Genomic DNA, 15585 nt, shown 5'->3' on the forward strand with positions numbered 1-15585 from the left:
ACCATTGGTATAGGGTCTTAGTAGTGAACTTTTTCAACATGGGAGCAACTGCAAATTTTTCCTGATACTTTGTAAAAGGTAAATCTCTTCAAACTTTCCTTATTTGAATGTTTATATAAACATTTAAGTATTTTAATTTAAAAGTAGAGACAACTGAAAATTTGTTACTGATTTGTGCTTCCTGTCTAATTTTATGTGATGTGATTTGTGTGCTCTTATAGATTTGGTGAGCAAATTACATTACCAAAGCCTAACATGGAAGGCATACCATTTAACTCCAACTTTCAGGGCTTATGATGAAATATAAAAAAAAACTATGGAAGTGAATAAAAGAGGATTTATCCTCATTGGTAATTTTTACATATAATTATTTTTCAAGACAATAGATACTTATATAAACTGCTATTCTCTGTTTTATTTATATCTTAGCATATTCTATATTTTATGATTTTAGGGGCCGGACTGGAAAAATTAGAGTACAATCTCTAAAGATTGGATTAATGTCTCTCTCCAAAGGTCTCCTGGAGGAAAAATATAGATGTAAGTAAGATTTTGTCCTATTCAAATTTAAGTAGTTTTTGCTTAAAAGTTTCACTTTATTAATATCATGAATAATTATTTTCTGATAGTGAAAGTTTTGGGAGAGAGTGTAAAATTCATTTTAAAAAGAAATAAATGTTTCTTAAGTATAATCAGTTTGGGATTTATGTATGTATTTTTGAAACATTTTGAGTTCATTTGATTTTATGTTTTGAGTTTAGAGGAAGGTGTTTGCTTTCTTGTATAGCTTGACACCCCCAAGAGGATCAGTGAAATGGGATTGGGGATTTGTGTGAAATGGAAAGCTCATAGCAGAATCAAGAGATCAGGTAGCCTTGTCAGAGAGAGTCAACTAAGCAATTCAGAGAAAAAGCTTTTTACAATGCTTTTGTTTTGTGGAAGAATTTTTCCAAGTAAAAATTGTTTTCTGGAGCAGAATAGTAAAAATCTATCATCTCTGAAGTCAGAGAATCCACATTGTTATGTATATAGTGAGAAAGGCAAAGAGTAAAGTAAAAAATTGTCATCATGTCATACCCAAATTATTTTAATAGTCTGCTAGTCAGTCTGCCTGCCAAAAGTGTCCCCCCAGCTCAGTAAATTCTAGTTGCCCCCTATCATTTTCAGGATACAATAGAGCAGACCATGTTTGGCAGAGTTCTTGATAACTGACCCCTTCCTTTCTTTCCAGTATTCTTTCATTTTACTCTCATTTCCCTGCCCAAACACCCAGATATTCTATATGATAGTGACATTGAATGTGTTGCTTTTCTTCACACAAGATACTACCAACTCTCAGATATCTCTCCTGCTTGAAATGTTTTCCCTCCTCCCTTTCTCCTGGCTTCTATTTCTTACTTCAAATTGTAGCTAAAATTTCACCTTCTATATAGGTTTATTTCTCTGAATTCTAGTACTCTGTTGAGTATTTCTAATATTTCTTTTGTCTGGTTGTTTTGCACGTAGTTGTTTACATATTGTTTCCCCAATTAAGACTATTGGCCCCTTGATAGGAAGGACTTTCTTTTGCTTTTCTTTTTATTCCCCCAGAGCTTAAGACAAAGCATGCTACCTCATAAGTGTTTAATAAATGTCTATTGCCTGCTCCCTGTCATTCAGAGTCATTCCTTCCCAGGATGAAAATACCTTTTTGCATATTCTATACCCTATGTACTTATCTGTCTCAGAACCTTCCTCTTTTATTTCTTTATTTAACCTTTCTGACCGACTGGCAGTTTCATCTGCTATCATTGGGTCTATTTGTTTTTTTTTATTTTTTTTTTTTGCCATGCAGTTGTGGTTGTGACTTGCCCAGGGTCACATAGCTAGTAAATGTCAAGTGTCTGAGGCTGGATTTGAAGTCAGGTCCTCTTGACTCCAGGGTTAGTGCTCTATTCACTAAGTTACCTGACTACATCTTTTCAAATCCTGCGCTTCTTTTAATGCCTTTTCAACTGGGCCTTCTGGCAACCCCTCTCTATTGTTAAAAAGTAAATAAAATTTTCATTTCATCCTTTATCTTTTCCTCCTTCATGTCTTAAAATCATTTCAAGTTTGAATGCCTTCATCATGCCAACCACTGTGCTGAAACCTTGTTCCCCCCACCCACCCACCCAAATATTCTCTGTCCCTCGCCACCCTCTCCAGAACAGCCTCACTTTCTTCCACTTTCTCCTGTATGGCAGAGCCAGGCAGACTGATCAATATTCTTGTTCTTTACTGTTCCTTCCAGATCCCTGCTCTGACCCAACACTCACCAGCCTCCTCTTTAGAAGTTTTTTTTTTCCTTAATGGCATCTGATATAATCAGTCTGTATCAATTCTCATTGTCATCTTCCAATTCTCTTGTTTGTCTGCCCCCTCTCTCAATGACTTCAGTATCTGGCTTGCCATTTTTCTCTAGGTTCAGATCCTGTCTTGGATCCAAGTTGTAAGACGATAAACAAGTCTGACTTCTCTGATCCTCAGTTTTCCAATCAACAAGCAGAGACTCTTAATACCTGTAATATTTATCTCAAAAATTGTTGTGATGCTTAAATCAGAAAGAGTGAATTTTGCAGTGCCGTTTACATATCAACTATTATTATAGCATGAAATAAAATCTTGGACACTGGTTGTATGACTATAAATAAGTCTTTAACCTCTCTAATCCTCACTTTTCCCATCAGCAGAGAGACCTTACTATCTGGGGTATTTATCTTGGAAGTTGCTGATTCATAAATCAGAGAGAACAAGCTTTGTAGTGCCATATAATGTCAATTATAATTATTATGCCATGAAATAAAGCCTACTGAGTTTGACATTTTATGCCCTACACATTCTAGCTTCTATGTACCTGTCTAGTCATATTTCCCATGCTCTCTATTCCAGCTATATTATAGAACTACTCTGTAAATTTTTTGCCTTTATTTTTTGTCCTTATGACATTTTTATTTCATATTATACTTCTTTTTATATGTCTTATCCCCTCTATTAAATTATAAACTCCTGAAGGACAGTGATGTTTTTTATTCTTGTACAGAGTTGTTTTAATATTTAACATTTAAATTAATTTAATATTTAATATTCATTATTTAAACATTTGAACAATATTTAACTAGTTCTCCATTGGGGTGGGTGGGGAATGTATATACCACACATTTTTAAAGTTTGATCTGCTTTACTAATATTTTCTACTTCCTAAAGTCTAAATAATTGGTAAAATATATCACTATTCTGAAGAAGATAAGAAATATTGAAGTTGTTATTTGAGACAAATTCAGTTGCCTTCCCTGGGTAAAGATGTAAATTATTTATTGAATATCAGTTGTGGGTCAAGCCCTTGTGAAGGAATTAGCTTTGTGTACTCAAATTGTGATTCTTTGAGTTCAAATGTTGATATAGCATCTCATTTATTTTTCTTTCTTCACTCTGGATAAGATATTTTTTTTCCTTGAAACAGATGAGACCTAAAATGGTGAATCACATGTATTTCTTAATATGTTTTATTTTCATCTAATGATGTCCTTTAGAAGTTTTAAGTTTCTATTTCACTTTATCATGCAGCTGTAGATTCTTGGATACTTTTTTCCCCCAATAAGATCTCTTTTGTTAACATTAATATTCAAGTCATCCTGCTTTTTAAATTCAATGACAGAGCCTCAATTTAGTCAGGGTCAATTGATATCAACCTTGGCATTGATTTCTCTAGGGTCCAATTCCATTGTCTTCACCCCTGTGAAACTTTCATTGGATTTCTTGACTCAAGTCTCTTTATGTCTTTCATAAAAACCTCATTATGGAGGTTTTCTTTTAAAAGAACAAACCTGATAAAGCATCTACATTTGCTCTGTGCATCAAAAAGTGATGTAACTAACTACAAGTAACTAACATAAATCCTAAGTCATACCCAGGACTGATAATTATTGATTATGAATTTTATGAAAATAAATATATCAGCATCAGTATCATCTTTTCTCATAAAATATGAATATTTTGTCTAGTTTCCATTTATCACCTCCCCCCACAGTCTTCATAGTATCTTTCTGTTCTTTTTATGTCAGTTTGTTTCATTTACAAAATGGAAGATGAAGCCTATTGTATAAATATTTGGAAATAATTTTATCACATCTTTTGTTACTTTATCTAATTTTTTCAAGTTTATAATACTTGTAAGGTACTTAGTACAAAGTCTGGCACATGGTTATTAACACTATGACTGTTCTTTTTAGTGAATTTTTTGGCATTTCATAAAATTTTGGTTTTTTCTTTTATAAAAATCACCATTTTGTGTTGTTGACATCAGTGCTATAAAAACATTTTTTCATGAACTTTTTGAAAATTAATAGAGTGTAGAAATTATAACAACAACAATATTATCAAGAGCAAAAAAAATAATATCGCATTTGTAAGATGTTTTCAACTTTGCATAGTGTTTTGCATGTGTTATCTCATTTGATTTTCCAGTACCACCTGGTTAGGAAGGACTATTATTTTCTTTATTTTGCATATGTGGAAACTGAACTTAAGAAGTTTAATGACTTCTCTAGGTACTGTCCACTATAGGTATAGGGTAGGATTGGTACTTTCTATGTCCCAGTGCAACTCTTTGTCCATTCTACTACTAAACTGTTTATTCTGTACAGCTTCCATTACCACATTTGAATAGGTATCCAGGGCTTCTGATTGTTTAGTAGACTTCCCCAACCAGTTAATCTCACTGTATGCTTTGTGAACATTTGCCAAACATCTGTGTTAAAAATTTATTTTGACCTTCTACATAAGATGGAATTTTTTACATTTATCTTCAGAAGAAAGTTTCTCCTAATCATTTTTAGGTTCCTAAAAGAAAAAATAAGTGACATTGAGTTAAACCAGTGAGTTAAACTTGTGATTTCATCTTCAAACATTCCCCCACATTACCAATAATTGACCAAATACAAAAATTCCTTGTTTTCCAATATTTTGTCAATGTGATTACTGTTTTTTGCTCTTGTGTCTCTCATGCCCTACTATAACTTGGTAGATAATCTTCAAGGGTTGCTATGACTGAAGAATTCATTTCCGTTTAGCCATTCTGGTGGCTCTCAATTATACCTTGTCCTCAGAATATAAAAAGATAATGCATTCCTAGATCCATATTTAGGACCTTTCAAGGCCTAGACGTAGTAACAGTTTTGTTTTCTTTTGAGATTCCTTCCAAAGAAATGAGGTCAATATTACTACTTAAAGAAAAAGACTTTAGTTGAGGTCTTATTTGTATAGATTGAAATGTATCAAAATTCTTAGAAAAATTTGAAAGATAAAGAGGATTTTTGATGTTGTTTTATACTTTATAACCAATTTACTCTTCCTGCTAGCATAGCAAAACGCTATCTATCTTATCAACAGGCACTAATTCTCAATTCTAGGAAAATAAAATCTGATTAATAATTAGTATTTTTTAATAGTATGACATATAGGTATACATACAAAAGCATTTATAGCAGTAAAGTTTGATCTTAGATAATAAACTCATTCATTTGGGAGAATTCATATGGAATTGCTTTGTGGGCTTATTTTAAGTTCCTAGTAACATAAATATTCAAACAGTTCATTGTTTTCATAAGTGTGGATTTTCCCTACAACAATGTAGATTGAAGTTTCTCCTCATTACCCATCCATGCTATTTTCTTATTCATTTCTTCTCAATATTTTTGCCATAGATAGCATACCTAAAACTTGGGGGATCCTTTTTCTCTGTGGAATGCATGGACATTCTTCTTATCCCCAGTTCTCGCCACATGATCACTTGATATCTTTTTCAGTCAAATATTTCCAATAATATTCTTTGATTTAGATTCTTCAGAGTTCTTGATTAGATGTAGTTTGTTTACATTCACTGTGTAACTCTCCAATAAACTCTGATGTTCTCAAATTTTCAGTGACTGTCATATTCTATTGCTTACAGCTATGCACACCACCAATTGAATATTGCTATTGAAAAGATTGATTTTTTTTGTGTAAGAACTTGACATAAAATATTTTCAAAATAGTATTAGTATCAAAATGCTATGGAAAGGATTTTTAATAGTAATCTTTGAATAAAAAAGTATTCTAATCAAATATATTTGAACAAATGATGATGAAAATTAAATTTATCTTAATTGAATTTCCTTTCCTTGTGTTTCCTTATAATTAAAGTCATATTTCATTGTAATTACTGTGTCAATATTCCTGCACTTGGCTCAGTTTCTTTGAGAGTAGAAATTTGACAATATTAGATCCATTATTCAGCTTTTCATCAGGACTGATGCATAGGGGTGGCTAGGTGGTGTAGTGGATAAAGCACTGGCCCTGGAGTCAAGAGTACCTGGGTTCAAATCCGGTCTCAGACACTTAATAATTACCTAGCTGTGTGAACTTGGGCAAGCCACTTAACCCTGTTTGCCTTGCAAAAACCTAAAAAAAATAATAAAGACTGATGCATGTTAGACTGATGCTATAACACATAAGAAAATAAGATTTATCCTAGCATTATTTGGAGATATTTTGAGATCATATAAGAAAATATTCTGTCCACTAAAGCTTCACATGGAGAACATTTATATTTGTGTTTTCCCTTTGTTTAGAAATTTATTTCTAGAGATAATCTATTTCCTTCATTAAATGATGTTTTTCCAAATCCCTACTCAAAAAAGTAAAGTATTTGATTTTACTTTACTTATTTATTGGAGATATGCTAAATATTTTTACGTCTGAAATATTGCATTGTAGTGAAAAGAAATTATGCTGCCAAAACTAGAAAGAAGGTGGCTCATTAATTGTTGTTGAGCCAAGATAATTAAAAAGCTGTTAACTGATGGTTTTTCTTTGTTTGATTAGAAAGGAATTAGAATTAAGGGTTTATACAAATTGTTAGCAATTTTTCTTTGAGATCTATACAAATGTATTTCCTTCAGTAGAAAGAATGATAATGGTTCCTAAAACAATGGAAGTTAACTGAGGAAGCAAAAATGTTTAATTATAGTTCTATAGGGTTTGTAGTAAAGTACATGTAGTCCATTTCCAAATGATGCATTTGGTGTCTGAAATAAAAAACAGGTCTGTCAAAATGTAAATGTTTACTTTTCAGAACATCTCTCTCTCTCTCTCTCTCTCTCTCTCTCTCTCTCTCTCTCTCTCTGACATGTTGCAGAGGAAAATTTGTTTTGACACATTGTCTCTGAATAGGAAGATAAAGCCATTTTAAGTTCATAAAACTAGGTCACAGACTCATAATGTATCACTAAAAGAATATTCTTTTTATTTAGTGATAAGCTTGTAATTATGATTGGCATGGAAAGTCTGATTTTCTACAAATTAGTCAATTAACAGGTGGTCAGATACCTTTCAATATTTGTGAACTACGTCTTATTGAAAGATTTCAGAGTACATGAGCTGACTTTCCTAATTCTTTCCCCTTTGAAATGTTTTTATAGTTGAATTATGTCATAAAGTAAAGTAAATTTGTTCATATGTTTATGTATGTATATATACATATGTCTGCATATATATGTAAATAAATATATTCTGTAGGTAGAAAGAGGTCTCAAAGGAAGGTCGAATCTAAACTTATCTGTTTCTCTGTTCCAGATCTCTTTAAGGAAGTGGCAGGACCTACAGAGATGTGTGACCAAAGGCAGCTTGGCCTTTTGCTTCATGATGCCATCCAGATCCCTCGGCAACTTGGGGAAGTAGCAGCATTTGGTGGGAGTAATATTGAACCTAGTGTTAGAAGCTGCTTCCAACAGGTAAAAATAGCATCTTAAAAATGTCTTCATGCTTAAACATTTCCTTTGCCTATCTTTTTCCTCCGGCTATGGTTCTTTTGCATTTCTTCACTCCCATATTTCTAGAGAGATAACCCTGCACTCATTTCCTATCTTTTCTCATTACCCATATCCCATCTCCATCTATTCTGGCTTCTGTTTTCCTCTTAGAACTGTAACTGACGTCCAGGTCATTATTCTAGGTCTTGTTCTCAAGGCTTCACAGTACAGTAAGATCTCTTTCTACTACAAGTATATTAGATACCAGAAGGATGTTTGGAGAATAACAATTATCACTACCAGACATAGATTACTTGATGCTACTTGAATGAAACATACCCTGAGCTTTTCAACCAAAGCATTTTGTAAATAAAAAGTAGAATCACTAACTAGGTATCATTTTGTCTTGAAATATATTGTATTAAAAAACATTCTAAATAACAGAAGGAGGATCAGAGATATAGATTCAAAAGAGACCCTAGAGGGTATCTAGTCCAACCCCACTTAAGGACATTGAGACCTATAGAAGTGAGATGAATTTTCCCCAAGATCTCACAACTGATAGATATGTAGAAAGGCAAGAAATAATAGAAATAGTAGTTGACCCAATTATTATGAAATTTTATGCAGCAAAAATATAGTTCAAAATCATGAGTTTGTTATATTATATATAGTACTTATGGACAATTAGCTTCTTTAACTATTAGTGTTATTGTGCATACATGCACAAATGAAGATGTATGTGTCCAAAAATTACATGTGAGGTCAATATTTTACCAAAGGATATAAAATTTTATGAATTATTTTTCCAGGCATAGAGGTGTTTGGGATTATAGATTTTCTCTTAGAAGTGAAAAATGTTAAAGTTTAATGACAACTCTTGTTCAATTTTTTTTTACAGCAGCAAACTTTACTTTAGGAAATAGAGAAATTACAAATTTGCAAATACTTAAAATTTCTCTTTTCAAATTGTACAAGTATGATTCATTTTCTTACACAGAAACAAAGATTGCTCTCAGCAAGAAGGGTATAAATTAATCAAAATTTAATCTTGCACATTTAGAAATTATTCCATATCAGTGACAGAGACCTGGCAAGTTTTAGAGAATTTGTCATTTTTGTCTTCTGGAAATTTTTATAAAATAAATTCACAGAAGCAATATTTTGTGCAGTCTCACGTCCAATCTCATACTGGCATTGTGCATTTAATGAAATAGCAAACAAATACATTGACAACACAACATATTTCCAATTTCATTTGAAAGTAGCCAAATCTAGCTTAAATATTGACCTCCAAAATTTGCTGATGCTGTTGAACATTTTGATTGTTTTAATATATAATTAAAAATCTTAGAAAGATCATCTGTGCTAAGGATACTAAGAAAGTTAATAGACATTTCCTGACCTGGAATGTGTGTGTGTGTGAATACACATACACAAACAAACTAAATACAGAATAAATACAAAATAACTTAAAGAGGGAATGACAATACAGTAAATAGGAATTAGGAAAAACTTCCTGTATAAAGAAAAAATGAACCTGAGACTTGGGGAGAGCCATGGAGTCCAGAAATCAGAGATAAAGAGTTAGAGCATTCCAAGGATGGCAATTTGGAGTGGAAAGGGGCAACCAGAGAAAGTTCCTTTAGTGGACAAATGGAATGTTGTTTTTGGAAAGCAAGGAAGCCAGTGTCATGGGTGTGTGGGAGACAAATATGTAAGAAGACAAAAAAGGATGTTATGAAGAAGGTTTTAAGGGCTTTGAATGTCAAATAGAATTTTTTATTTAATACTGTACGTGATAGAAATTCATTGGAGTTTCTTGAATATCGGGGTTGACATGGTTGTACCAGTACTTTAGTAATAATTTTATGGTAGTTTTGAAAAGTATTAAAATTAGTTTTAAGTGAGAAATATTTTCTTCTCATTCTATTTGACTGTTTCTACTCTTAGTAGTTCTGGAAATGTAAAATTTTGACAGATGAAAGAATCTTAATGATCATGAAACCTTGTCTCTTCTCATCAGGAAACTAAGATCAAGAAAAATTAAGATCGGTCTTAAGAGATTTGCAAAATTCCATATGAAGTCTTTGAAATTGTGATAAATTTTGACATAAATGTTACAATTTGTCCCCTGATTCCATTCAAATTATTTTTAAAATACTTTTTTTAAAAAAAAAAACAACAGAATCACAATAAGCCAGAGATAAGCGTAAAAGAATTTATAGATTGGATGCGTTTGGAGCCACAGTCTATGGTATGGCTACCAGTTTTACATCGAGTGGCAGCCTCAGAGACTGCAAAACATCAGGCAAAATGCAACATCTGTAAAGAATGTCCCATCGTTGGATTCAGGTAAGAGAATCTTCTTGTTCAGATTTCGGGATTCGTGTCCCTTCTCTATTGTGATGTTGCTTGCCCTTCTGTCTCTCTTTGACACTCATTCCTTAGTTGTCCTCAGACTTAGGAGTTCTAACAGAGCTGCTAGGTTGTGATATCACTTTGCATTCCATGACCTTTCTATAGGTTACAATAGCATTCATGTGTGATTACTCCATGACTGATGGGGAAAAAAATTAACAAAACAATGACAACTCTTGCTAGGTTTCACTAGGCTGTCAGATTACAGAGAAGCTGAGTTATTTCTGAGCTTTTGAGCTTGAGACCTTAAAGCTTATTCCCCGTATACAAGAAGTAACTTATAAAAGCAAACTGAGAAGTAGTAAAATTTATGTTTCCTTTAAAGAAATGAATAACATCACTTCCTAATTTCGCATATTGTACACTGTTAAACAGTATCATTAAATGTAGACAGTGTTCCAGAAATCATTGTTTTTTGACTCTCTGTCCCCAAAAGTCATCTTTAACTAGGTAGTGCTGGTTGTTAAATATTCAATATGATATTTATACCTCTAAATTGGCAAGTTAAAACCGTAGCTTGATTTATTGATTTGTTAGCTCTCTAGACTTAAGATAAGTATTAATAAAGTAAACTAACTTTAAAAGTATGAATATGTATTTTCTCCCTAAGAGCTAAAACACCAAACAGTATATAACTCTATTGCTCTGTAAACATTACTTGAGCTTAATAGAGGGGCAGAGAGTAAAATCACCAGAGTGGAGACTTACTGACTATTGTTATTTACTATTGTTCAATTGTGCCTGACTTTGTGACCTGATTTGGGGTTTTCCTTGCAAAGATATTTTGGAGGAGTTTGCCATTTCTTTTTCCAGCTCATTTTACAGATGAGGAAACTGAGGCAAACAGGTTACATGACTTGCCCAAGGTCACTCAGCTAGTAAGTATTTAAAGACACAGTATAACTCAGGTTTTCCTGACTCCAGGTCTGACATTCTATGCAGAACACCTAGCTATTTTAATTACTAATGACTATAAGCTACTAATAAAAATAATAATAAATAATTGTTATTTTTGTTGTTGTTGTGATAATTGGCATTTATGTAGAGCTTTAATGTTTGAAAAAGTGCTTTCATCCATCATCTTGTTTGAGCCTCCCAACACCCTGCCTAAAGCAAATTTATCTTCATTTATTCTTGATTTCACCCTGGTATGTATTGCTTGCTACAATGACCTTTTCACAAGTCCCCTTCCAAGATAAACATTCATTAAAGATGTCATTACCCAGAGACTCTTCTAAGAAGTTTATTCAGGTTTTTTCTATATGCTATTCAAGGAGGTTAACAGTTATCATTTACAAATTTAATATAAAAGTTGCTGTCTCAGAATTTTTAATAATGCCACTCAAAACTTCATGCACACATCTTATAGCCCCCAGATTATTAATCAGAAACATCACATTTATAGAGATATATTGTATATTGTGTGTATGTGTGTTTGTGTGTGTATGTGTATGTGAGAGAGAGAGAGAGAGAGAGAGAGAGAGAGAGAGAGAGAGAGAGCTAGAGGGGGGATGAGGAAGGCACTAGTTTGGGGGGTTTTCTTGAGAGGAGAGGGGGTCAAAAAAAAAAGATTTCTTTTAACCAATAATCCTTGAAGGAAGTCAGTAATATCCTTTGACATTGCCCAAAATTGCCTTCCTGAATATTACTGAGTTCTCTTTCCACTGGAGATAAAAACAATTCCAATGCTTCAAGACATAGTTAGAATCTTAAAAGTAATTCTAAGTTAACAGTGCACAAGACATTGTTGTAAATATTATATTTCCCTTCATCAGAACCAATGCTACTTATTAGAAGCATTATTCCAATGATCTAAAAGTTAATGTATATGTATGCATGCATGTATATATGTATATATACATTTGTGTTCACATATAGTCATACATATATTCCTACATACCTAAGTGTATTAAGATAAGATATTCTTAGTACTCCAATGTACATTATCATACAAGATTAACAGTTTTAAACTTTGAAATCAGCAGTGTTTACTGTGTGTTCCCTTTGTACTATCAAATACAAAAATTCAATTTAAAAAATCTTAAGAAATGGAAAAGGATCAACTTGGTGGCATTTACAAATGATTAGGCAGGCTCAATTGAAGTATATGATGCCTTGATATAGAAAGAACTTGAGTACATTTAAGATTATTTCTAAACCACATTTTCTTTTAATACTATAAAGAAAACAACTATAAATTGTTTCATAAATAAGATAAAGATATTTTAAATAATGTGAAAATAAATTATGATATAGAAGAAAATAAGATGTCTTTACCATTTTATTTGACAAGGTTTCATGATAAGTCAATAAGTATTTATAGATATAGGTTATCCTTTCAAATAACTAATCTTTGTCTGTTCCAAGAGTTTCCCAATTGTTTTTCCTGATCCTTTTCTAAAATATTAAATAACTGATTACGAACCTTACATCATTTTCTCATGACAAGGCTTTTATATTATTATTTTTTTTTATTTTTTGCAAGGCAATGGCTTGCCCAAGGTGTCTGAGGCTGGATTTGAACTCAGGTACTCCTGACTCCAGGACCAGTGCTCTATCCACTATGCAACCTAGCCACCCCAGCTTTTACATTCTTAATAGAATCCAGTATTTTTCTTTCAGTTTTGTTTCTATTTTTCTGATGTTCATCATCCATTAAAACAAAATAGTATGGAAAATGTAGCCAAATATGCTATTACTTTAAAGTTAAAACTTTAAATTAAACTCATAAAAGATTTTTAGAAGTAGCTTTCCTTTGAGAATAATAAAATTTTAAGTTACAGACTCTCCAATTTGAAGAGTGAGCATTGAGTGTCATTTACATGACAAAGATTTCAAAGCATTCTTTCTCTAGGGGAATATTTTGGAATTAAGCCTTCCTTAAGACTTTACATGTATTTTTTCCTCCCTTTCGCAGAATTCATTTCAGTTATTTTTAATTAACAATTATCATATATTTTTGAAAAAGAAAAATGTTTTGTATAATTGATTTAAGCATCCATATCATAGAAAATTTTATAGCTCTAATCCTTCAGTGACCTTCAAGACTGTCTCATGAAGTCTTTTTTGTTTATTAATAATATAGGCCTGGAAAATTAATTGAATTGTCCAGTGTCACAAAGATACTGTCAGAGGCAGAATATGAATAACCCAGACAAGAACATGTCTACCAAGAACTGTCTTCTGTGAGAAATGTTCTTACCAAAAGTATAATTTATCCTTCTACAAATTCTGAATAAATGGTTAATTACTAATCCGACTTCATTTTTCCCAGACATTTTGTCTTCAAAGTCCTAGAAAATGTTAATAACGTGCAGACATTGTCTCCCTAAATGTAATATTTGAACATATGGAAGCTGATGTACTATCTTGAACTTAAATATTTTCAATTGCCCTTGGAATATCCAGTCTTTTTTCCTAATGAGTAGCTAGCTAGGTCAGTGCAAGGATCCCACTCTTGTGGAAAATTATGTCTGATATTTGCCATGGTGATTTTAAGAAATGACATTTTTGTAACAAATTATCATATTGTGCTAAAATATGTTGCCCATCAAAGGGTACAAATTAGAGTGATATATACCAATGAATTTGACTCTTCTTTTCATTTTCAGGTATAGAAGCCTAAGGCATTTCAATTATGATGTCTGCCAGAGTTGCTTCTTTTCGGGTCGAACAGCAAAGGGTCACAAATTACATTACCCAATGGTGGAATACTGTATACCAGTAAGTACTGATCCCCTGGAACTTTCAGATGAATTGTTCTCTCTTATTTCACATTTACTTCTTTCTATTTGGAAAAATAAAGTTTGTTTGCCTCTGTTTATTCAACTGAATATAAATACATAATTAACCTATGTTTAGCACTCTTTAGTTCACAGAATAATTTTTGCTCAGTCAAAATTAATATATATATATATATATGTATATATATATATATATATATAGAGAGAGAGAGAGAGAGAGAGAGAGAGAGAGAGAGTTCTATTATTCACATTTGTGGTTTGCTTTCAGAATTGTTCCCTGTATTAACTCAAATCTGACTTATTTTAAAAATATGATTTCATTAGAAATTCCTTTCCCTTCGATTCCTATTTTTAAATTTTTAAAATTTTCTTTAATTTTTAAGGCAGTAGAGTTAAGTGACTTGCCCAAGGTCACACAGCTAGGTAATTTTTAAGTGTCTGAGGCTGAATCTGAACTCAGGTCCTCCTGACTCCAGGGTCGGTGCTTTATCCACTGTGCCACCAAGATGCCCCTAATGATAGCTTTTTTTTTTTCTGTTTGGGAAAAATGATTATTTTTTGTATTTTTTTGTAAATGTATTTGTAAATGCCACCTAGCTGCCCCTACTTTGATTCTTAATATAAATAATTTTCCTCATGAATTAGATGGATTCAAATAGATTTTATTTTCTGGTAATATCTGTTTTTTAACCGTGCTTCTAATTGTGAATCATAATAATTCATAATGAAATAAAACTCCTTTGATTCAGGATTCAAGATGTTTTTTCTGGTTGTGTAAAGTTGAACTTCCTGTGACACTTTTGTACTTCCGATAAAACATAAATAATACAAAAAATAATACATTTACAAAAAATACAAAAAATAATCATTTTTCCCAAACAGAAAAAAAAGCTACCATTAGGGGCAGCTAGGTGGCACAGTGGATAGAGCACCAGCCCTGGAGTCAGGAGTACCTGGGTTCAAATCTGGCCTCAGACACTTAATAATGACCTAGCTGTGTGGCCTTGGGCAAGCCACTTAAACCCATTGCCTTGAAAAGTAAAAAAAAAACAAACAAACAAAAAAAAACTATTATTAAAATTCTGGGGTGAAGATGTAGAGCTTGTTTCTTTAAATTAACAATTCTTAAATATCTACAAAGGAAATCATTTTTACCAGGGGGGGAAAAATCACTTGCTTTTTTTTTCTACCTTTTCAGAAGTGAAGATTCCTGGAGGGAGGATTTATGTCCATGCTCCATATGATACTATCTTAAAACTCAACCTAAGGATTATTAAAATCTAATAAAAAATGAAAAAGTTTATAAATTAAGCTATAAATATGCTTTTTAAAATAGCAAATACACTTTAAAATAGGAAAAAAATTGTACTAAAATACTAGTTTTAGATTGTCTTTAAGGGCATCATAATAATGTGTTTTTTAATTCTCTTCATTAGCTATCTTTTTGTCTTCTTTCCAGAGTCCTTATTATTCCTTAATAAGGAGCTCATCTCTCCTGTAAAAAAAATCACATGCAGAAAAACTCTGTCTCTCTATCTTTCTCCTTCTTTTCCCTCTCTTTCTTTCCCTTTTCCTACCCTCTCTCCTTTTGCTTCTCCCTCCCCTTCCTCTTC

The 15585-nt window shown here is 32.2% G+C and overlaps 1 protein-coding gene across 4 annotated transcripts in view; it reads left to right on the top strand.

Moving 5' to 3' along the window:
- UTRN (utrophin) overlaps positions 1-15585 on the top strand; it is a 435226-nt gene that overhangs the window by 364384 nt on the left and 55257 nt on the right. For all 4 annotated transcript variants that reach the window (XM_074187765.1, XM_074187767.1, XM_074187766.1 and 1 more), the window contains 4 exons: positions 455-540; positions 7633-7790; positions 9997-10163; positions 13841-13952. In XM_074187765.1, coding sequence (XP_074043866.1) covers positions 455-540; positions 7633-7790; positions 9997-10163; positions 13841-13952 — 523 coding nt within the window. The remainder of the gene's footprint in view (positions 1-454; positions 541-7632; positions 7791-9996; positions 10164-13840; positions 13953-15585) is intronic.

This window comes from Macrotis lagotis, chromosome 5 (genome assembly GCF_037893015.1).
Source record: "Macrotis lagotis isolate mMagLag1 chromosome 5, bilby.v1.9.chrom.fasta, whole genome shotgun sequence".
Classification (NCBI taxonomy): Eukaryota; Metazoa; Chordata; class Mammalia; order Peramelemorphia; family Peramelidae; genus Macrotis; species Macrotis lagotis.